Source organism: Leucoraja erinacea, chromosome 39, assembly GCF_028641065.1.
Source record: "Leucoraja erinacea ecotype New England chromosome 39, Leri_hhj_1, whole genome shotgun sequence".
Taxonomy (NCBI): domain Eukaryota; kingdom Metazoa; phylum Chordata; class Chondrichthyes; order Rajiformes; family Rajidae; genus Leucoraja; species Leucoraja erinaceus.
Window position 1 is genome coordinate 7,732,390 of NC_073415.1, and position 23,774 is coordinate 7,756,163.

The window sequence follows — 23,774 nt, forward strand, 5'->3', positions numbered from 1 at the left end:
CAATGGGCTATTAATTATCAGTTTTGTTTGGGTTGTGTTTAATAGCCGGATGGCTGTGGGGAAGCAGCTATTCCTGAACCTGGATGTTGCAGATTTCAGGCTCCTGTACCTTCTACCTGAAGGCAGCGGAGAGATGAGTGAGTGGCCAGGATGGTGTGTGGGTCCTTGATGATGTTGGCAGCCTTTTTGAGGCAGCGACTGTGGTAGATCCCCTCGATGGTAGGGAGGTCAGAGCCGATGATGGACTGGGCAGTGCTTACAACTTTTTGCAGCCTTTTCCGCTCCTGGACGCTCAAGTTGCCGAACCAAGCTACGATGCAGCCGCTCAGCATGCTCTCTAAAATCAAGGGTGATTTTCCTGAGCCTTTCGGGATTATCCGATTTGCCAGACCAACAGATGTCACTGCCCGGGAGAGGAGAGGAGCCGAACACTATCGGAATGGTCTACCTAAGCCTCTCAGACACCGGACTGAAAAGTCGGCCTCGGAAATCGACTATGAGAACGGATCTGCTGGGAAGAAGAAAGCTAGAAGGGAGGAGGGCTGGTAAATTGTTCCATTTGATAGCGCAAAGCACAGCGGGTCATAGGTGAAGATAGACGCAAAACGCTGGAGTAACTCAGCGGGACAGGCAGCACCTCTGGAGAGAACGAATGGGTGACTCACTCACTCACTGTCACCCATTCCTTCTCTCCAGAGATGCTGCTTGTCCCGCTGAGTTACTCCAGCGTTTTGTGTCTATCTTCGGTTCAAACCAGCATCTGCAGTTCCTTCTTACACAGGGGAGGTGGGTTTTCATAAGCGGGTGGGTGGACAAAGGCCAGAGGGGGAAATAAGGTGTGAGACAAACGGATTGAAGAGCTGTGAGTTGTGAAGCAAGAGGAAGGAATGTAGGTTGATGTTCCCACCACTATCCTGCAACACCAGGCCCATGCCACAATTGTGATAGGATTAAATGCTATTGCTTGCACCATGGGATGCCTACTTTCAGTTAAGATTTTTTTTTAATTTCGTAAGTTTACTTGCTTAATGAGCCTGTCCCACTTAGGCGACTCTTTAGGTGTCTGCCAGGGTCTAGTTTTAATGGAATTCACCCACTCCACCTGGCGACAACCTACGACAACACCTACATCATCCTACGACAACCTAAGACAGCAAAAATTGTTGCAGCCGTCGCCGAAAATGTTTCAACGTTGAAAATTTTGTGACAGTCACCTGTAGTCGCCCAAGTGTGACAGGCCCATAAGCCTCACCCAGAAAGACCAGTTCCACTGGTCTTCAAAACCTGCTCGTCTGGTCACCCTGACCTGGGCGGATCTCAAGGTGATCACAGCTGGGGCATTGGTGTACACCGTAGTTCAATGCAAGGAATTATTTTGACATGGGTGGGGATGCTAGTCACAAATTACAGGCAGATGCGCCTGGTGCAAACTGGAGAAGTGCCACACTGCTGTCTGCAGGATGAGGCCTTATTTACAGCCACTCCTTAGCAACAAGATAACAGTTGCTGTCACGGTACGTCCAGCCTTGGGCTGTCAAAATATAGAACAGGCTATTGTTGCTGCTCTCCCTTCTTTCTCCCTTATCCACCAGCTAGCAAATGGCACATTTTACAGATGACACGGCCAGCACCAGCTTCTCATCCATCAGCCTTTAAATGACAGCAGTGTTTAATTTAGAGATACAGTGCAGAAACAGGCCCTTCGGCACACTGAGTCCGCTCCGTGAAGCAATCCCCACACACTAACACTATCCCAAGCACACTAGAGCCAATTTACAATTATACCAAGCCAATTAACCTACACATCTGTATATCTTTGGAGTGTGGGAGGAAAACGGAGAAGACCCACACATGTCACGGGGAGAATGTACAAACTCCTTACAGACAGCACCTGTAGCATTGCTTTGGATAGCATAAAAATACATAAACGCCCAATTCTGACCAACCTCTCTGGTAGACGGCCAATCTGAGAAATATGCAGTTACAGCATTTCTACTCTTTGCACTCTGCCTGTTAATTCTACCAGAGGACATAGATTAAGCCAGAGGACAAAGTTCAACACTGCTCTCTGGTTGTGGTGGGATGGTTCAGTTGCCTGATAACAGCTGGGAAGAAACTGTCCCTGAATCTGGAGGTGTGCGTTTACACACTTCTGTATCTTTTGCCCGATGGGAGAGGGGAGAAGAGGGAGTGGTCGGGGAGCGACTCGCTCTTGATGATGCTGCTGGCCTTGCGTGAGGTATACATGGAATCGATGGAAGGGAAGCTGGTTCGCTCATACTTGGACTCACCTTTATGAAGGCATAGCCCGCACCATTGTCAGTGATGGTCAGTCCTAAAGCATCTTCCGATTTAACGATCTCCACCTCTTTCTTCTGCCCTTTGACGTGGGCAAAGATGAAATCCTCCAGGCCGATCTGACCGCCCAGCAGTTTGTCCATGTCCACTTTATGGGTGTTCAGAGTGCAAAATATGATCTATGGATAAGCAGAGAAATACATATACCCTCAATTCAACCAATATTTTGCTCGCAAAAGGAAAACAATTGCAGAATATTATTTGTTTAAGAAAAAACTGCAGATGCTGGAACAATCAAAGGTGGGCAAAAAATGCTGGAGAAACTCAGCGGGTGAAGCAGTATCTATGGAGTGAAGGAATAGGTGATGTTTTGGGTCGAGACCCTTCTTCAAGTCAAGTTAAGTCAAGTGAGTTTATTGTCATGTGTCCCAGATAGGACAATGAAATTCTTGCTTGCTGCAGCACAACAGAGTATTGTAAACAAAAATACAGAAGTTCAGTTCAATATGCACATAAATAAGCAGATAAAGTGCAACAGGCTGTTAATGAGGAGGTGGGGGGGGGGGGGAACCTCATCAGTCTGAAGAAGGGTCTCGACCCAAAACGTCACCTGTTCCTTCACTCCATAGATGCTGCCTCACCCGCTGAGTTTCTCCAGCATTTTTGTCCACCTTCGCAGAATACGATTTAGTTCCTAATCCAGTCCCAGGCCACTTCATCTAAACCTGATATCCGTCCCTTCTGCTCTCCCTCATTTCGCTCAATTTCTGTTAATAGTATCCATTATTTAATTTGATGACCTTCTGGTAATATAATTTTAATCTCATTATCTGAAGAAATATCTAATAGATTCTCAAATGAATTGATACTGCATTGAAACAGCAATTGTCGATTATCTTACAGCTTCGAAACAGGCCCAAAATGTTGGGAGTAACTCAGCGGGTCAGATAGCATGTCTGGAGAAAAGGACTATGTGACGTTTTGGGTCCGAATCCTACTTCAGACTTGAAGATAGAGAAGGCCAGAACAGGACCAGCTTTTGTCTAGATTTTCTTGGATAGCAGACAAAATAATGTTTTTCACTGTACCTCAGTGAACCGAACAATAATAAGATAGACACAAAATGCTAAAGTAACTCAGCGGATCAGGCAGCATCTTTGGAGAAAGAGGATGGGGGATGTTTTGGGTCAGGACCTTTCTTCGGACTCCAACCCGAAACGTCACCCATCCTTATTCTCCAGAGATGCTGCCTGACCCGCTGAGTCACTCCAGCACTGTGTGTATATCTTTGGTATAAACCAGCATCTGCAGTTCTTTGTTTCTATAATAATAAACCAATATCAATGTCAACATTTAACTTCCAAACCTTATGGGCAAAACGCCCCATAAGCCTGTTCCAACCAACTGTAGTAACTCAAGTACCATAGAGCCAACCTTTCTCTCAAATTTCATGTCAAGTAAAAATCCCAATAATTTCCTTTGCAAGAGAGCGGACACACACAGCACTGTTCCGATCAGCTGGAATAACATGCTTAGACCCAGGGAAACTAAGCCAAGGCAATAGTTCCAGCACATTGAACACTGGTGAACACAAAGCCATTCCATTGCACATCGGAGATGCAAACTGTCCAACTTAATGTCAACTCAGCAGCTTGAGGGAATGAAATAATGATTTGCAGTATTGCATAGCCAATACTTTCCAGCAATGCAAAGCTTCTTTTACACCATGTTTGGAACACAGTGCACTCGATGTTGGAAGGAGAGAGGATAGCAAGGGAGAGAGTCGAGGTGCACAGTGGAGCCAAGAGCCACTGCTGTAACCTTAATGTCTGAGCTGGATTTATTCTGGAAATGTGTCAGGATGCATTTCTTCAAACGAAGGATGTTAGAAAAAGGACACACAGTCCTGGAGGAACTCAGCGGAGCAGGCGGCATCTCTGGGGAACGTGGATGGGTGACGTTTCGGGCCGAGACCCATCTTCAGACATGTTGTCAAGACAACAACCTCTCCCTCAAAGTCAGCAAGATGGAGGAGCTGGTTGATAGACAATAGACAATAGGTGCAGGAGTAGGCCATTCGGCCCTTCGAGCCAGCACCACCATTCAATATGATCATGGCTGATCATCCACAATCAGTACCCCATTCCTGCCTTCTGCCCATATCCCCTGACTCCGCTATCTTGCTGCATGCTATCCAGTCAGCGGAAAGACAATACATGATCACAATCGAGCCATTTACAGTGTGTAGATACATGATAAGGGAATAACGTTTAGGGCAAGTAAAGTCTGATCAAGGATAGCCCGAGGGTCACCAATGAGGTGGATAGTAGTTCAGCACTGCTCTCTGGTTGTGGTAGGATGATTCAGTTGGATGATAACAGCTGGGAAGAAACTGTCCCTGAATCTGGAGGTGTTTGTATTTATTGGACTTTTTGTTTGTTTTGCTTATTATATGATCTATTGAGCAGGGTGTTTACAAATCTGCTGTGCTTCTGCTGCAAGTGAGAATTAAATCATTCCATTTTCGGAACATACGACAATTAAACACTCTCGACTCTCCTGAGTAATGTCCTGATAGAATTTAATGCTGGAATAACAGGGCAGGATAGAAGATTATATGGAACACAGTGGAGGGATGGGGACTAGAGAGCCATGGGCACACGCACCTCTGATGACATGATTAGGTTTGGAGCAAACAAGGAACCAGAAGCCGAGATGCAGAAATCTCAGATGTGTCGAGGTAGAGTTGTTACTTGTTAATAATGTAGGTTTAAAAATTATCTTTCCAAGAAGCCTGCAAAATCTCAGTCTGAAGAAGGGTCTCAGTCTGAAGAAGAATTCAGAACCAGGGGCCATAGTTTAAGAATTAGGGGTAAGCTATTTAGAACGGAGATGAGGAAAAACATTTTCACCCAGAGTTGTGAATCTGTGGAATTCTCTGCCACGGAAGGCAGTGGAGGCCAATTCTCTGGATGCTTTCAAGAGAGAGTTAGATAGAGCTCTTATAGATAGCGGAGTCAGGGGATGTGGGGAGAAGGCAGGAACAGGGTACTGAATGTGGATGATCAGCCATGATCATATTAAATGGCTCGAAGGACCGAATGGCCTACTTCTGCACCTATTGTCTCGACCCGAAACATCACCTATTCCTTTTCTCCAGAGATGCTGCCCGTCCCGCTGAGTTACTGTCTGGCTTCAGTGAGCCAGTTTGCAGGGCTGCTGTCTAACGCTGGTCTGCAGCTGCTGCACTAATATAAGGCACAGGGTGGCTTTTCAGGAATACTGCAGGGCAGGTTTAACGCCCTGGGGAGGGAGGTTGAAGATGTGCACAAACAGCAGTGAATTGTGGTGGAGTTTGCGACTGACAATAGTTCTCCTTGTGTAGTGCATCATGGCAATCTCAGTGGTGTTGCTTGCAAAGACCACAACTGGAGAGCAGTCCTGAACCACTATTGAAGACCCTCAGACTATCTTTGATCACTGTAGTTTAGTTTAGAGATACAGCACGGAAACAGGCCCTTCGACCCACCGAGTCCACACCGACCAGCGATCCCCGCACAAAAACGCTAGCCTACATACACCTAGGGACAATTTACACTTGTTCCAAGCCAATTAACCTATAATTCTGTACGACTTTGGAGTGTGGGAGGAAACCGAAGATCTCGGAGAAAACCCATGGGGAGAACATACAAACTCATCCGTAGTCAGGATCGAACCCGGGTCTCCGGCACAAGCAAGCGCTGTGAGGCAGCTACTCTACCGCTGTGCACATTGACAATAAATTAAACCAAACTGAAATTTAAAAAACGAATACAGTGCAAAAACAGACCAAAGCCCTAAGTCCTGAGCACAATCCAGGCATTCGGCGTTTAGTTGGAGTTCATTGCGTTCAATAGCCTGATGGTTAATGGGAAGAAGCTGGGCGTTACAGTTTTCAGGCTCCTATACCTTCTTCCTGATGGCAGGAGTGAAATGAGAGTGTGGCCAAGGTGGTGTGGGTCTCTGATAATATTGGCTGGCTATTTGAGGCAGCGCCTCTCTTAGATCCCCTCGATATAATGGGGAGGTCAGTAGTCGCGATGAACCGTTCACCGATGAACCGAAAAATGTTCACATTTTTGTAATCACATCAACAACTTGCGTTTAAACTGTGTTTTCAATCATTTTTAACGAAGGGACTATTTACGAGGTGCCTGCCAATCTCAATGATGCATCCAGAGAGGAAAATGCTCACGTGATTAACTTAGTGTCAGATCTATTGGAGCTGGCAGTGTTGGTGCTGTGGGCTGTTGTTGAGCTCCATGCTCCTTGGAGATTCACAAGATGCAGTTTTTGCGGGCACACGTGCTAAAAGATCAACACATCTCACTTGCACCTGCGACTCGCAGCTCTTCTATGCTTCAACATGGCACTGGAAACCAGTGGGAGAAATGACTGGAGACACAAAATACCAGAGAAATTGGAGTATTGTGGGCAGTTTTGGTCCCCTAATTTGAGGAAGGGCAGTCTTGCTATTGAGGGAGTGCAGCGTAGGTTTACAAGGTTAATTCCCGGGATGGCGGGACTGTCATATGTTGAGAGAATGGAGCAGCTGGGCTTGTACACTCTGGAGTTTAGAAGGATGAGAGGGTATCTCATTGAACCATATAAGATTGTTAAGGGTTTGGACACGCTGGAGGCAGGAAACATGTTCCCAATGTTGGGGGAGTCCAGAACCAGGGGCCACACAGTTTAAGAATAAGGGGCAAGCCATTTAGAACGGAGACGAGGAAACACTTTTTCTCACAGAGAGTTGTGAGTGTGTGGAATTCTCTGCCTCAGAGGGCGGTGGAGGTCGGTTCTCTGGATGCTTTCAAGGGAGAATTGAATAGGGCTCTTAAAGATAGCGGAGTCAGGGGATATGGGGGAAAGGCAGGAACGGGGTACTGATTTGGGATGATCAGCCATGATCACATTGAATGCGGTGCTGGCTCAAAGGGCCGAATGGCCTACTCCTCCACCTATTGTCTATTGAAACTCAGCGGATCAGGCAGCATCTTTGCAGAAAAGGAAGATGTGTAGGAAGGAACTGCAGATACTGGGTTACACCGAGGATAGACACAAAAGGCTAGAGTAAAAAGAGAGCTTTCAGGCCTTCCTGGTTGGGGATGGAGGTGTAGAGTGACTGGTCGTCCATAGTAAAGATGAGGGAGTGGGGGCCTGGAAAAGGGAAGTCATTGAAGAGAAGAAGGGCACGTAAGGTGTTCAAGAAAGAGCTGCAGATGCTGGAAAATCGAAGGGAGACAAAAGTGCTGGAGAAACTCAGCAGGTGCAGCAGCATTTGTGGAGCGAAGGAAATATGCAACATTTCGGACAGAAACCCTTCTTCAGACGTAAGGTGTCTTGGACATATGTCGGGAGGGATAGGTGACGTTTTGAGTCGAGAACCTTCACACTGAAGGAGGGGTGGGAGATTGCAACCTTCATGTGGTCCGCTGTTTCAACGAATGCAATCACCCTGGCATGCACAATCAAATAGAACAAGTTGTCCTACAACTTTAGGCTGTGCACGCCACATGCAAGAAGACACTGAAGGAGAAATTATGTCCATGATGAAAAACATTGTTTATGCCCACCACTCCCAGAGTATTCCTCCGTCTTTCCTCACACACACACACACACGTAGAAAGCACAATACAGTACAAGGTTTGTAGGGTAGTGCTGCCAACGTGGATGCTTTCTCCCCCCTTTAAGTACACAGCCCCTCGGCAGGCGGGTTGAGGTTGCATTCCACTGATGCAACATCAGGTGACACCGTGCCTCTGGACAAACCCTTCTCCGTGCAGTTGCCAAGTGACCCTCTTGTCTGCTTGGTCGGGCAAGAACAACGGCCGACTCTCTGGCTCGTTGTGTGCCAGCCTTTAGTGGCGAAGAGAGAGAAATTCTTTCCATACGGTTGCAAATCCTCCACTTTAGGAGGCTGTGTGGACACTCAATTGTCGAGTAGATTCGAGACTAATATACAACAATAAATTTGGTCGGAAGGAACTGCAAGTGCTAGTTTAGTTAGAAGGAACACAAAGTGCAGGAGTAACTCAGTGGGTCCTGATGCTGCCTGACGCGCAAGGCTACTCCATCATTTTGTGCCTTATCTTCTGCCCAATATATTTTCAGACATCAAAGGGATCAGAGCTTAGACGACACACATCATGATGTCCTCATACACTGTGCCACCTTCCCTCTCCAATCATAAGCACTCCCTCCCCTTCCCCCTCTCCTCCTCCCCTCTTTCCACCTCCCTCTCCACGCTTCCTCACCCCCTCCATCATCCCCTCTCTCCCCCTCATCCCCCCTTCCATCTCTCCATGCCCTCCTCTCCATCTCTCCATCCCTCCCCTCCACATCTCCATCCCCCCCTCTCCATTCCCTCTTCCTCTTCACTCCTCCACCTCTCCACCTCACTCCTTCCATCCCTCACTCCATCCCCTCTCTCTCCCCCCCCTCTTCTCCCTCTCCATCCGCTCTCCCTCTGCCCCACCTCTCCCTCTCATTCTCTCCTTCTTCCCTCTCTCCTACCCTCCATCCCCTACCTCTCCAACCCTCTCCCTCCCCTCCATCCGCTCCCTATCTCTCCTCCCCCTACCTCTTTCCCCCTCCTTCCATCCCCCTTTCTCTCCACTCCTCTCCCCTTTCTCTATCCCTCCATCCCCTACCTTTCCACCCCTCTCCCTCTCTCCATCCCTTCCTTCCCCCTCTTCCCCTACCCCTTCACCTCCACACCCTCCCTCTTCTCCCTCTCCATCCACTTCTCCCCCTACCTCTCCCTCTCCTCCCTCCATCCTCTCCACCCCTCCCCCTCTCTATCCCTCTCCCTTCTTCACCCTCTCCATCCCGTCCCTCCCTCCCCCCCCCCCCCCTACCTCTCCCTCCCCTCCTCTATCTCCTCCATCCCTCCCTCACCCTCCTCTCTCTGTCGCTTCTCTCCATCACACTCTCCCTCTCTCCACCCCTCTCTATCCTCCCTCCTCCCCTACCTCTCTCTCTCTCCCTTCCCTCTCTCCTCCCTCACCCTCTCCATCCCTTACCTCTCTTTCCCTATCCTCTCAACCTCTCCCTCCCTCTCTATCCCTCCATCCCCTACCTCTCCACCCCTCCCTCCATCCCCTCTCCCTCTCTCTCCATCCCTTCTTTCCCTCTCCTCCTCCCCTTCACCTCCTCCCTCACTCCCTCCATCCCCTACCTCTCCCTCTCACTCCCTCCCTCCAACCTCCCCCCTCGTCTCTCTCTCCATACCCCTCCTTCCCTCCTCCCTCTCTCCATCCCCTCTCTCTCTCCCCCTCTTCACCTCCTCCCTCACTCCCTCCATCCCCTACCTCTCCATCCCTCCCCCATTCTCTCCATCCCTCTCTCTCCTCCCTCTCTCTCCTTATCTCCTCCCCCTCCACCCCTCTCACTCCATCCCCTTTCCCTTCCTCCCTCCATCCCCTACCTCTCCACCCCTCTCTCCCTCCCCTACCTCTCCCTCCCCCTCCTCTATCTCCTCCATCCCTCCCTCACCCTCTCTCTATCGCTTCTCTCCACCCCATCCCTCTCTCTATCCCTCCATCCCCTACCTCTCTCTCTCCCTTCCCTCACCCTCTCCATCCCTTACCTCTTTCCCTATCCTCTCAACCTCTCCACCCCTCACTCCATCCCCTCTCCCTCTCTCCATCCCTTCTTTCCTTCTCTCCTCCCCTTCACCTCCTCCCTCACTCCCCTCCATCCCCTACCTCTCTCCTTCTCTCCACCCCTCTCTCCTTCTCTCCATCCCCTCCATCCCCCTCACCTCGGCAGGCTCCAGCCCCAGCGCTAGGCCCAGTTTGTTGTACAACTCCCTGACGTTGGTGAACCCCTCCACACGGCCGGTGGCGCTGCCGTGGGCCAGCTGTGTGTGGAAGGCGAGGCGGGGCCGGAGAGCCCGTGGCCCGGGGGCTAGAGTAGGCCCGCTGCCCCCCACTCCCGCCCGCGGCCTCTCCGCCTCCAGACACCGCTCCCGGGCCTCGGCCTCGGCCTCGTCCTGCTCCATCAGCGGCGTCGCCTTCCTCCAGCGGCCCAGCGGCATCGCACCGCAACCCGGCCCCTGGAGCTACTACACGGCCCGGCCCCTGGAGCTACTACACCCGGCCCCTGGAGCTACTACACGGCCCGGCCCCTGGAGCTACTACACGGCCCGGCCCCTGGAGCTACTACACGGCCCGGCCCCTGGAGCTACTACACGGCCCGGCCCCTGGAGCTACTACACGGCCCGGCCCCGGGAGCTACTCCACGGCCCGGCCCCTGGAGCTCTCTCCCCCTTTCGGCCCTTCCTTCTACTCACTCCCGGCCCCTGGAGCTCCTACTGCTCCCCGCCTCTCTACTACACGGCCTCCGGCTCTCTCTCCTCCGTCTCAGCCTCCTTCCTTCCTTCCTTCTCCCCTCCTCCTTTCCTTCTTCTTCCTTCCCTCCTCTCCTTCCTCTCCCTCTTTCTTTTCCTTCCTTCTCTCTCTCTCTCCTCCTCCTGCTGCTCCGCCCACCGCCCTCTCCCTCCCTCTCTCTATCTCTCTGTCTCTCCCTCTTTCTTTCCTTCCCTCCTTCTTTCTCTCCTTCCCTCCCTCTTTATTTCCTTCCTTCCCTCCTCTCTTCCTCTTTCCTTCCCTCCCTCCCCCTCTTTCTTCCTTCCTTCCTTCCTTCCTTCCTTCCTTCTTTCTTCCTTCCTTCCTTCCTTCCTTCTTCTTCCTTCCCTTCCCTCCCTCTTTCTTTCCTTCCTTCCTTCCTCCCTCTCTCCCTCTCCTTCTTTCTCTCCTTCCTTCCTTCTCTTCCTTCCTCCCTTCATCCCCCCCCTCCTTTCCTACCTTCCTTCCCTCTCTCTCCCTTCCATCCTACTCATTCACTTCTTCCATCATCCTCCCCCTCCCTCTCCCTCCCTCTCTCTCTCTCTCTGTCTCTCCCAATGCAATTTAAAATGCATGGTTATACACTTGCCACAAAATACACGCACGTTGGGGAAACACCCAACGGGTCCTCACTTGGTCTACCTTCGAAATACATATACACACACATATATATATATACACACACATACATATATACATATATACACACATATATACACATATATATATATATACACACACACACACATACACACACACATATATATACACATACACACACACACACATATATATACACATATACACACACACACACACATACACACACACACACACATATATATACACACACACATACATATACACACATACACACACACACATATATACACACATACACACACACACACACACACACAGACATATACATAAACATTAAAAAAAACAATAAAAGTGCACAAAGACTAAACCAATGCCCCCAATTCAATGTAGTTCAGGGGTTATTAGAGGTGTTTAATAGTCTGATGGCTGTAGGGAAGAAGCTGTTGTTGAACCTGGACATTACAGTAGTAAGGCTCCTGTACCTTCTTCCTGATAGCAGGGGTGAAATGAGTGCGAGTTCTTCGGACTGATAGTCAGGGGAGATGACTAGGTACAGGTATGTCTGTGTCGTCCTGCAGTGCCTTATAGTGAAAAGTGCGCTAAAAATTAAACTTTGCATGTGACATTAAAAGCTGCATTTGGATAGTTTTGTCGAGTTGCCAGGGAGCGAGATCTGTTGTACCTAATGAAACCTTACACACCCAACAGCTGATACATTCAGGCTAGTTCACCACCACATTACACTCAGTGGAATGTATAGCATTTAACCCTTAACTAGTTGTTGGATCTCTCAGTCTTCCACCATCTTCATGTTGGCCCTGCAGCTTCGTATTAACATTCAGATAAAAGGTCGCCATTAATTTTTAATCAGTTATTATTGTGTAAATCAGCACTTAATGTAATCATGAAACAGTGAAATCCAAGGCATTTTAGAGGCATTAAAAACTAACAGCAATGTTGCATGAGTCTCATGTATGCCAGGCAAACAGGTTAGACTTTCTTTTGAAAGTACTTTAGCCAGTTTGATAATATTTTTCATGGTCACCAGTTGTGAGATGAGATGTTTTTTTTATTCCAGTCCTAAGGCAACACAGTAGCACAGCAGTATAACTGCTGCCTTACAGTGCCAGAGACCCCAGTTCGGTCCCAATTACGGGTGCTGTCTGTACGGAGTTTGTATGTTCTCCCAGTGACCACGTGGGTTTCGTCCTGGTGGTTTGGTTCCCTCTCACATTCCAAAGACGTGCGGGTTTGTAGGTTAATTGGCTTAAGTAAAAAAATTAAATTGTCCCTAGTGTGTAGGATAGTACTGGTGCATGTGGATCGCCGGTCGGAGTGGACTTGGTGGGCCGAAGGGCTTGTTTTCATGCTGATTCTCTAAAGTCTAAAGTATATAGAGGTGCACAAAATCATCCTTTTTCTCCTTTCTTTTCTTCTAACTATAGCTAAAAGTTAAAATTGAGCATGTACAATAATTGTACTATTTCATATGCCGTTGGTTAAATTTTTGTACATTTGCTACTAATAAATTTTTTTAAAAAAATTTAAATTGATAGGTTAATCAGCCACTGTAAATTGACCCCAGTGTAGGCGAGCTGTCGAATCTATGAGGGCGAAGAGGTAATAGATGAGAATGTGCCATGAATAACAAATGGGTTGATGTAGGATTAGTGTAAACAGATGATTCATGGTCAGCGTGGACTCATTGGTCCCAAAGTACTTGTTTCCAAGTTGTATATCTCAATAATTATGACTCCAAATGTACAAAACCGGTTCCCTGTGTATGTACACTTTGTCTGGACAGACAGGCAAATAAATGTACACCGTGTCAAGATCCTTGAGTACCAGCCAACTCATAGCACCCTTTCGCACTTCCATGGCCAGAGTGAGGCCCAGCCCAGCACAAATTGGAGGAACAGCACCTCATATTTTGTTTAGATAGTTTACACCCCAGCCGTATGAACATCGACTTCAGATAGCCAAGTTTCAATGTGTTGTTAACAGTCTAATACAAACCTGTCCAATCCATGTGCCTGTCTAAATGGGTCTTAAATGTTACAAAAGTGCCTGTCTCAACTATCTCCTCGGGCATCTCGTTCCATACACCCCACCACCCTTTCCCCTCAGGTTCCTATTAAATCTTCTTCCCCCCCCCACCTTAAACCTATGTCCCCTGGTTTTTGATTCCCCTACGCTGGGCCAGAGACTCTGTGCGTTTACCCGATCTATTCTTCTCATGATTTTGTACACCTCTTATATACTTTAGACTTTAGAGATACAGCGTGAAAACAGGCCCTTCGGCCCACCAGGTCCACTCCGACCGGCGATCCACATACATTAGTACTATCCTACACACTAGGGACAATTTACAATTTTTACTGAAGTTCGCTACCAAAGATTATTTCATATTGAGCACATGAAAAAATGACCAATGTTTAGGACATTCATAAAAGTTCACCCTTACATTTACAGTATCTCTTACAAAGTTGCAGAATGGGGTACAGAATAGAATGCACAGTTTGATCCATCCAAACATTTTAACACTATAAATGTGCAGTGTGTATGTCAAGAGATCTTAATTACTTATAAGGATACAGAATTGCCAGGTCACGAGTTACAGAAAGTGATCCCCGCACATTAACACTACCCTACACACATTAGGGTCCATTTTACACCAACAAGCCAATTTACCTACAAACCTGTATGTCTTTGGAGTGTGGGAGGAATCCGAAGATCTCGGAGAAAACCCACGCAGGTCACGGGGAGAACGTACAAACTCCGTATGGACAGCACCCGTACTCAGGATAGAACCCGGGTCTCTGGCGCTGTAAGGCCAGCGGACAACAAGGCCAATAGTTTGAAGACTATTAATCAAGGCGGATGCAAAAGTTTAGGAGAAAATGAAGAAAAATTATTTATTATTAACAAGTAGTCAGCCACATTACAGAAAAAAAAACAATATTTGAATAGGTTAGCCAATACTTTCTGTGCTGTATATTTGGTAAGTAGGAATTATTTACACTGAAGGTAAAATGAAGGTAAATACATGTCGCAGTGTTTCGAAGGTATGGTCTGTATACCAACAGTTCCCAATTATGTAAAGACCAGGATATAGGATTTATTTGTGAAAAAAACCAGGAAGCAATTTGCTCAATGGTAGGTCCAACTTGGCGTGGTCACTCAGACCACCACATGGATGTTACAGTCTGCAACAATATGATCTTGTTCCTTCCCCCACCCTCAATCACGCAGCTCCCCAGAGATTCCTGTAGCTGTTACAGTGGCAGTAGCTCCTTCATCTTTTCCCGTGTTGCGATCGACAGATTCTCGGGGAAATGCACTTGAAACTCAATCACCAAATCGCCTCGGTGGTCTGGCTGCTTTGGCAGTGGCATCCCTCCCCCTGATATTCTCCGCTGTGATCCAGGTTGGATGACATCCTTCAAGACCATCGTGTGAGTTTTCTTTTCCAGTGTTGGTATCGACAACGTGCAGCCACATAATGCCTGGATCAATGAAAGTAAACAATAAAATTACAGTGTTAACTCATTCCCTGCAGAGTCCCTCACAAGGAGTAATTCAGATATCCTGCATCCATATCACCTTGTTTCAGCAATACGCAACAATAATGGGATGGACGTGCTTGAGAGGCATATGAGGCACAAGGTGCAGGTCATCCTGAAAAACCCCGGGCATCCCCTCCATGTAATTCTGGAGAGTCAAAAGAGCACTCGGAACAACATCCGGCTCCTCTCCCTGCCCTGTAGAACGGAGCGGTTCAGGAGATCCTTCACCCCTGCAGCCATTAGATTTTATAATACTGACCGCTAGGCTGTAGAGGGATGCGTTTTTGCATTTTTTAATTTTTTTTATTTTAGTTATTGGTCTTTTTAAGTATTTATTGCTCTCAGGTAGTGTCCACATTGTATTGTATGTATTTTCTGTCTGCATTCGTTTTGAATGTGTGGGTTTGTTGGTTGGTGGCTTCTGAACATCTGAATGTCCCTGAGGGGATCAATAAAATATTTATTATTATTATTATTATTATTATTACTAATTAATCTTTTAATAATCTAATAATTAAGCCATTGGCCCATCACGTCTACTCCATCATTCAATCATGGCTGATCTATCTCTCCCTCCTAACCCCATTCTCCTGCCTTCTCCCCATAACCCCTGACACCCATACTAATCAAGAATCTATCAAAAAAATGACCTACAATCCTGTAAATCTTTTAGCCTTGTCCCACGGTACGAGTTCATTCCAAGAGCTCTCCCGAGTTTAAAAAAAAATCTAACTCGTGGTAAGCACGGAGAATGAACATAGCGGGTACGTCGGAGCTCGGGGACGTCTCTTAGCGGCTCGTAAAGCTAACGGCAGGTACTCGGGAAGACTCGCTAATGGCAGGTAAGCTCGGGAAGACTCGTGAAGATTTTTCAACATGTTGAAAAATGTCCACAACAGCCCCGAGTACCGACAAGTGGCCATTACCGTAAATCTCCGAGTTCGAATCAGGGCAAACTCGGGAGAGCTCTTGGAATGAACTCGTACCGTGGGACAGGGGTTTAATTCAATGCCTTAAAATTATCCACTGACTTGGCCTCCACTGGCATGTGTGGCAAATTCCACAGATTCACCACCCTCTGACTAACGAAATTATCATGTCAAAAAAAGAAAGCGTTACCTCCCGGAGGGTGATTTTTGCCACGTAGATTATGTCAGATCCACTCCGCTTGAAGATTGGATGCGGTTTGTCTTTCAAAACAAAGATGATGTCTGCGGGAATATTGTTGGCCGTTTCATCTCCTTGCTTGGGGAAGGTGATTTTCGTCCCTTCCTTCCAACCCTTCTTGATGTCGATGGTGAGGATGGTGTCTTCCTGCCTCATCGTTTGTCTGTCGGGATTCAAGCGCTTATGGCGTATCTTCATCTTCTTGGTGCAGCCACTGAAAATCTCTTCCAGGGAAACCTTCAGTTCGTGAGTGACCGGAGGATCCTGTTTCTTGGTCGCCGTCCTGGGCCGCTGGAAGCCGGGCATGCCACCCATACCAGGCATACCGGGCATGCCGGGCATGCCAAACCCGCTGAAGGAGCTCAGAGGATCCTCGTCGATCTCCATTTCATCGTCGCCATTCCTCTGACCAAAGAAGATGTCGAAGGGGTTCCTCCCACCAAAGAACTCGGCGAAAACAGCATGGGGGTCTCCGTGGAAGGTGTACTGGAAGTTGGTGCCATTGGGACCACCACCACCACCACCGCCCTTTAATCCTACAAATGGGGGGGGGACATAAAGTGGGATTAATTCTGGAAAACAATTCACTTTGAAAATATCCAATTGATTGATCTCACGATTCTAAAAATGCTGTGCAAACAAACGATGAAACTGTCCAAACGTGCCACTGTGGGCAGCGCAGCGGTAGATTTGCTGCCTTACAGCGCCAGAAACCCAGGTTTGATCCTGGCTATCAGTGCTATCTGTACGGAGTTTGCACGTTCTCCCCGTGACCTGTCCACAATTTTACCAAAACTAATTAATCAACAAACCTGTACGTCTTTGGAGTGTTGGAGGAAAACAGAGCACCCAGAGAAAGCCCACAGTTTAGAGGGATATGGGTCAAACGCAGGCAGGTGGGAGAAATGTAGATGATGCATGTTGGTTGGCATGGGCAAGTTGGACCGAAGGGCCTGTTTCTACCCTGTATGACGTTAACATTGACCTAGTCTATTCTTGGTTACAACAACGTAGAGGTGGCCCATCACAAACACCACCTCTCCCTGCCCTTCTACCCCACTCCCGGGCGAGGGAGCATGAGTGCGGTCATGGTGGCGCAGCGGTAGAGCTGCTGCCTTACAGCGAATGCAGCGCCGGAGACCAGTGTTCGATCCCAACTACGGGTGCTGTCTGTATGGAGTTTGTACGTTCTCCCCGTAATCTGCGTGGGTTTTATCTGAGATCTTCAGTTTCCTCCCACACTCCAAAGACGTACAGGTTTGTATCCGAGATCTTCAGTTCCCTCCTACACTCCAAAGACGTACAGGTTTGTAGGTTAATTGGCTTAGTATAAGTGTAAATTATCCCTAGTGTGTGTAGGATAGTGTTGGCGTGCGGGGATTGCTGGTCGGCGCGGACCCGGTGGGCCGAAGGGCCTGTTTCCGTGCTGTATTTCTAAACTGTATTTCTAAACTAAATTAAACACTCCCTTCAAACTGGCTTCAACTACAGACCATGGATTTCCAATCATCACCCACAGTCTCCAGTTTTATATCTTACCTTCTTCCCCAAACTGGTCGTAAATTTCTCGTTTCTTGGGGTCACTCAGTACATCATAAGCCTCGGCAATCTCCTTGAACCTCTCCTCTGCATCTGGAGATTTGTTTTTGTCAGGGTGATACTTCAAGGCCAGCTTCCTGTATGCCTTTTTGATCTCATCCTCTGCTGTTCCCTTCTGAATGCCAAGTATTTTGTAATAATCCTTCCCCATTTTATGCCTGAAAGAGTCAAAAGAGATCGTGGACAAATAGGTTTAGCGCTCAATCTTAACTCTCAAAAATATATCAATTGTCTCAGTGGTAGGAGGCAGTGGGTTGAGTTGGAATGTGTCGGAAGCCCAATGCAAATTGGAGGAGCAGCTCCTCATATTTCGCTTGGGCAGCTTACATCCCAGCGGTATGAACATTGAGTTCTCTAACTTCAAGTAAGTAAGTAATTTTTATTTATATAGCAATTTTAAATCAAATCACGTTCGAAAGTGCTTGACAGAGAAAAAAAAATTAGATTACCATACATCCATATAAAAGAAAAAAGAAAAAAAAGATACAATACACTATAGGATTCAACATGAATGTCCTCCCAATCAACACTTTCCACTGTGAGGGAACCAAGGCACCAAAAAGTCCAGTCCTCCTCCTCCTCCTAGTCCACCCGAGGTCGGGGCCTATTTGAGGCCTCCGCAGCCAGTCGCCACAATGGGGGCCTGATGTGATAGGCCCTCTTGCCGGGAAGATGGAACTCCGGGGTCGGGTAACCACTCCTCAGTGGCTTGGGATGTCCAGAGCGGCCACTTCCTCCCCAGAGACCACGGCTCACAAAGTCCTCAGGCCGCGCTGGTTGGAGCTCCGACTGTGGCGATCTGGGTTCCCAGGCTCTGCGGTGTAACTCTTGCAATCTCTCTATTTCCATCCCTCCCCAAGTCTGACTGCCCCCCCGATTACATTTTATCTTTGTATGCTTCGTTGTCACCTTCAATGGTCTATACTACTTTTTCCTTGACCTTTGATGCCTAATTTTCACACCCTACCCTTCCATATCTCTGTGTCTCCCACTCCCCCGACTCTCAGTCTGAAGAAGTGGCTCAACCCAGAAATGTCACGCTTTCCTTCGGATTTATCGGAAGGAACTAGAGATGCTGCTTTACACCGAAGATAGACACAAAATGCCGGAGCAACTCAGTGGGACGGGTAGCATCTCTGGAGGGAAGGAATGGGTGATGTTTCGAATCGAGACCCTTCTTTGGACTGAGCTCAGTCACCCATTCCTTCTCTCCAGAGATGCTGCCTGTCCCGCTGAGTTACTCCAGCATTTTGAGTCTGTCTTCAGGGTAGAGGTGGAAGAATGATTTTTTCGATAAGAATTCAGGTGGCATAAAGTGAGGCAAGACCCTGTAAACCTACAGGTGGGAAGGAATTGGGAAACATAGAATTCTTCTGCAATATTCAAACAAACCTACATCGGGTGCATGGTAAATATAAATATTCCAAATAACCCAGAGAATTGGTACAGTGGCATAACTGGTAGAGTTGCTGCCTCACAGCACTAGAGACACGGGTTCGATCCTGACCTCAGGTGCTGTCTGTGTGGAGTTTGCATGTCCTCCCTGTGACCACGTGGGTTTCCTCCGGGTGCTCTGGTTTCCTCCCACATCCCAAAGACTTGCGGATTTGTAGGTTAATTGGCCCTGTGTAAATCAAAGCAGTTGCTTTGATTTTCACTTCAATCTTAGTATCTGCTTGGATGGTCGCTGACTGATTAGCACGCAACAAAAGCTTTTCACTGTACCTCGGTACACCTGACTAAACTAAACTAAAACTGCTTCAAATTTATGTTTGTATCTGATAGAACCTGTTTGTTGGCATCTTTGTTCTGCCTCTCCAGCACATGTTCACAGGCTCTCTGAACTAGGCCAAACATGCCTGAAGTTACTCAGATGCACTAAAGATTACTGATCAATCCTTCACTCTGAATTCTTCTTAACCCTACTCCAAACGGATCCCACACTATTCTACTATTCCCACTGAATTTCAGGCTTGCAAATCCATTCAGCTTGCGGGACAACTACAGTGCATTCAGAAAGTATTCAGATCCCTGCACTTTTTCCACATTTTGTTAGGTTACAGCCTTATTAAAAAAAAAATATATATATTTTTTTTTTAATCATCAATCTACACACAATACCCCAGATTGAAGAAGTGAAACTAGGTTGAGAAATGTTTGCAAAGTAATTAAAAAGAATTAACTGAAATATCACATTTACATAAGTATTCAGACACTTTGCTATGACACTCAAAATTGTCCGCAGACCTCCGAGATAGGATTGTGTCGAGACACAGATCTGGGGATCTGTGTAGGAAGGAACTGCAGATGCTGGTTTAAACCGAAGATAGAGACAAAATGCTGGAGGAACTCAGCGGGTCAGGCAGCATCTCTGGAGAGAAGGATTGGGTGACGTTTCGGGTCGAGGCCCTTCTTCAGGCAAAGGGTCTCAACTCAAAAAGTCACCCATTCCTTCTCTGCAGAGATGCTGCCTGTCCCATAGAGTTGCTCCAGCATTTTGTGTCAATCACTCAGAATGTGGTGGGTGTATGGAACGAGCTGTCAGAGGAGGTAGTTGAGGCAGGTTCTATAACAACATTTAAAGGACATTTGGACAGGCACGTGGATAGGATAGGTTTAGAGGGATGTGGGCCAAAGGCAGGCAGGTGGGACTAGTGTAGATGGGGAATGATGTTGGTCAGCATGGATAAATTGGCCTGATGCTGTGTGACTCAATTACTCTAAATACTTCTCCACAGCTCTTACGTCCCAATTCTTGTAATACCCAAAATCAAAATGTTTCTTTAGTTTCAGTTTTAGAGATACTGCGGAAACAGGGCCTTCGTCCCACTGCGCTCACAACAACTATCGATCAGCTGTTCACACTAGTTCTATCCTACACACTAGTGACAAGTTACAGATGCCAATTAACCTACAAACCAGCATGTCTTTGGAATGTGGGAGGAAACCGGAGCACCCGGAGAAAACCCACGCTCTCTCAGGAAGAATGAGCAAACTCCATAGAGACAGCACCTGTAGTAGTATGGATTGAACCTGGGTCTCTGGTGCTGTAAGGCAGCAACTCTACCGCTGTGCCACCCCCTATTTATACAAATTTCACAACTGGTTTGTCATTATCAGGGCCTCACATGACAAAAATGACACTGGATTAAGCCCACACTTCAGAGCAGATCTGGGCATCAATGCAGACTGGAAAGAATGCAGTGCGGAAATATCAGGCAGACAACTGGTCTTGAGAGGATATTCCACAAGAGATTATGAATTTTTGTGACATGGTTATTGGGATTTAAAGTTAATTACAGAATTTTAGTGTTTTTAACTAAGAGGCCAACAGATTGTGTGGATACAGAGAGACTTTTTTCAACTAGTTGGGACCAGAGAGACATGAGTAAAGTTAGGAAACACTTCTACAGGACAGGGGGGGAATTTGTAGCTTCTGCAAATAGCAACTGACACTAGGCCAGTTATTAATTTTAAATCGGAGATTGGCAGGTTATTAATGGACATGGGGTGATGAAACAGCAGGATAGAGTGTATTTACAGATCAGACACCATGTCTCCGAAGGCCACAGATACCAGACCTGACCCCATCGTAACTACCCGCCCCAAACTCCTTGACCATAAAAACTCATCCCGTGTCAAATTAAAAGTAGTGAGTGGACAGCATCGACTTACCTGCTGCCTGTTGACTCCCAGGATTTCCTTCCCTTCATCCCACCTTTCATATTTTTGCACCTTATCTTTTAAGTTCCCCCCCCCTGCTCCCTCCCTCCCCAATAGATGTTAAGAAATCATAACATGTAATGGCCTGCCCTGCCCCGCCCATACCCACAACTGTCACAAAAGGGCAGTGCCTTCAATCACTAGACACACACACACACAGACAGGCTGCATAAAGCAGGCAGATAGATAGACAGAGACACACAGTCACAACTATTACTGTTTGCTCCCTCTCCGTTACTGGACACAATGTATCTCCATCGATGGCAATGGACACGAAGTGTCCAAGGGGGCTGCCATCCCTCTTCCTGGATACATTTTATCCAACTGCCACCGTACACCATATCCCATCGTTGAGCTACCTTGTATCCCATAGCTGTTACTCTGTATCGCATAACTGTGCTACACTGTATTCCATAGCTGTCATATACTGTATCCATCATTGAGGTACATTGTATCCCATAGTTGTGTTACACTGTATATCCTGGCTGTTACATTGTATCCCATAGCTGTGGTACTCTGTATCCCATGGCTGTTACATTGTATCCCATAATTGTGTGACACTGTATTTCCTGGCTGTTACACTGTATCCCATAGCTGGGTGACACTGTATCCCGTCATTGTGCTACACTGTATCCCATCACTGTGTTACACTGTATCCCATGGCTGTTATATTTTATCCCATAGCTGTAATACACTGTATCCCATCATTGTGCTACCCTGTATCGCATCACTGTGTTACACTGTATCACATCACTGTGTAACAGTGCATCACATTGTTGTGCTACACTGTATACCATAGGTGTTCTGCACTGCACCCCACAGCTGTGCTACTACACTGCATCCCAGAGAGCAGGCCCACAACTGTCCCACACAGTATCCCATACCTGTCACACACACACTGTATCCCACAAAGCAGGCCCCCAGCTGTGATACATTGATTATACCCCATAGCTGCCCTTCACTGTATCCCATAGCCACAATACACAGTATCCCATAGCTGAGGTACAATGTATCCCATACCTGTCGAACACTGTAGGCCCATCGCTGTAATAGTGGTACATTTGTATCCCATAGCTTTAAAATCCACTTGATCTCAGAGCTGTGTTACACTGTATCCCACAGCTGTGTTACACTGTATCCCACAGCTGTGTTACACTGTATCCCACAGCTGTGTTACACTGTATCCCACAGCTGTGTTACACTGTATCCCACGGCTGGGCTACATTGTATCCCACAGCTGTGTTACACTGTATCCCACAGCTGTGTTACACTGTGCCCCTCAGCTCTGCTACATTGTATCCCTCAGCTCTGCTACATTGTATCGCCTACCCGTGTGCTGCACTTTGTATCCCGTCGCTGTGCTACATTGTATCGGCCGCGACATTGTATCCCCTCTCCCCCAGCCCCAGCGGTGTGTGAAGGACCGGCGGACATTACCAGCTCTCTCCTCGCCTCCCCGCGACACTTCCAGCAGATTGCTGGAACTTTCAGGAACATTCCACGTCTCGTCACTTCCCTCCGCCCCATGGCTGGCCACAGACCCCGCCCGCCCGCTGTTGTTGCTGCTGCTGTTGCTGCCGGCGGCGTCTCACTCACTCACTCGCACCCCCTCTCATCCTCCCCCCCCCCTTGGTATGACGCCACGTCGCCTAGCAACGACCCATGCACACCCCCCCCCCCCCCCCACCCCCCCCCCCCCCATGATAACCCCCCCCCCCCCCCCCCCAGTTTAGTTGTTCTTAATTCCGCTTTTTGCATTTACTTTCATTTCATCTGTAGCCCCCTCCCCCTTGATCTGATATTGTGTTGGTTCACATGCTTGATCAATGGTGTTTTATCATTAATGTCTTATTAGTATTAATGTTTTGTGCACGAAATTTTGTTCAGACCGTAAGGTCTGAATGACAATAAAGGAAATTCAATTCAATTCAATTCAATTTCTGAGTCATAACTGTTGTTACTTGTGGGCAGAGCACCACAGCAAATTCCTTGTATGTGAATACTTGGCCAATAAACTTACTTCTTTAAGAAGGAACTGCAGATGCTGGAGAATCGAAAGTAGACAAAAGTGCTGGAGAAACTCAGCCTGTGCAGCAGCATCTATGGAGTGAAGGAAATAGGCGACGTTTCGGGCTGAGAACGTTGCCTATTTCCTTCGCTCCATAGATGCTGCTGCACCCGCAAACTTACTTACTTTATTGTCACCTTTTCTCTTTGCTCCCAATTGTTGGAAATGGTCAAAGGCAGACAGACACACAAAGCTGGAGTAACTCAGCGGGACAGGCAGCATCTCTGGAGAGAAGGAACGGGTGATGTTTCAGGTCGAGACCCTCCTTCAGGCCCTACTGTTGAAGATGGTCCCTGTTGTTACTTGTGGGCGCAGTTGGATGATCAGCCATGATCATATTGAATTGCGGTGCAGGCTTGA

The 23,774-nt window shown here is 47.6% G+C and overlaps 2 protein-coding genes across 4 annotated transcripts in view; both read right to left on the minus strand.

The window, feature by feature from the left end:
* Window positions 1–10,568, minus strand: part of LOC129714533 (PDZ domain-containing protein GIPC1-like) — a 46,142-nt gene extending 35,574 nt beyond the window's left edge. For both annotated transcript variants that reach the window (XM_055664209.1, XM_055664208.1), the window contains exons 1-2: window positions 10,103–10,568; window positions 2,292–2,477 (exon numbers count right to left, since the gene is read on the minus strand). In XM_055664209.1, coding sequence (XP_055520184.1) covers window positions 2,292–2,477; window positions 10,103–10,378 — 462 coding nt within the window. In that variant the 5' untranslated portion in view covers window positions 10,379–10,568. The remainder of the gene's footprint in view (window positions 1–2,291; window positions 2,478–10,102) is intronic.
* Window positions 10,569–14,180: 3,612 nt separating this feature from the next.
* Window positions 14,181–22,934, minus strand: LOC129714332 (dnaJ homolog subfamily B member 1-like). Of its 2 annotated transcripts, none has more exons than XM_055663875.1 (4): window positions 22,784–22,934; window positions 17,564–17,781; window positions 15,977–16,560; window positions 14,181–14,797 (listed from the first exon to the last, which is right to left on the minus strand). In XM_055663875.1, the coding sequence occupies exons 2-4, from the start codon at window positions 17,772–17,774 to the stop codon at window positions 14,567–14,569; spliced, it is 1,026 nt and encodes a 341-aa protein (XP_055519850.1). In that variant the 5' UTR covers window positions 17,775–17,781; window positions 22,784–22,934; the 3' UTR covers window positions 14,181–14,566. The 2 variants fall into 2 exon arrangements, with proteins under 2 accessions (XP_055519850.1, XP_055519851.1); XM_055663876.1 differs by lacking the exon at window positions 22,784–22,934 and adding an exon at window positions 22,676–22,699.
* Window positions 22,935–23,774: the final 840 nt, after the last annotated feature.

Bases quoted from the DNA above. Each gene is read 5' to 3' on its own strand.
- LOC129714332 (XM_055663875.1), bottom strand. From the start codon at position 17,774: ATGGGGAAGGATTATTACAAAATACTTGGCATTCAGAAGGGAACAGCA. The intron at 16,561-17,563 runs GTAAGATATAAA...CCCCATTTGTAG, and splicing joins CGACCAGTTTGGGGAAGAAG to GATTAAAGGGCGGTGGTGGT. The intron at 14,798-15,976 runs GTAACGCTTTCT...TCATTGATCCAG, and splicing joins CAAAAATCACCCTCCGGGAG to GCATTATGTGGCTGCACGTT.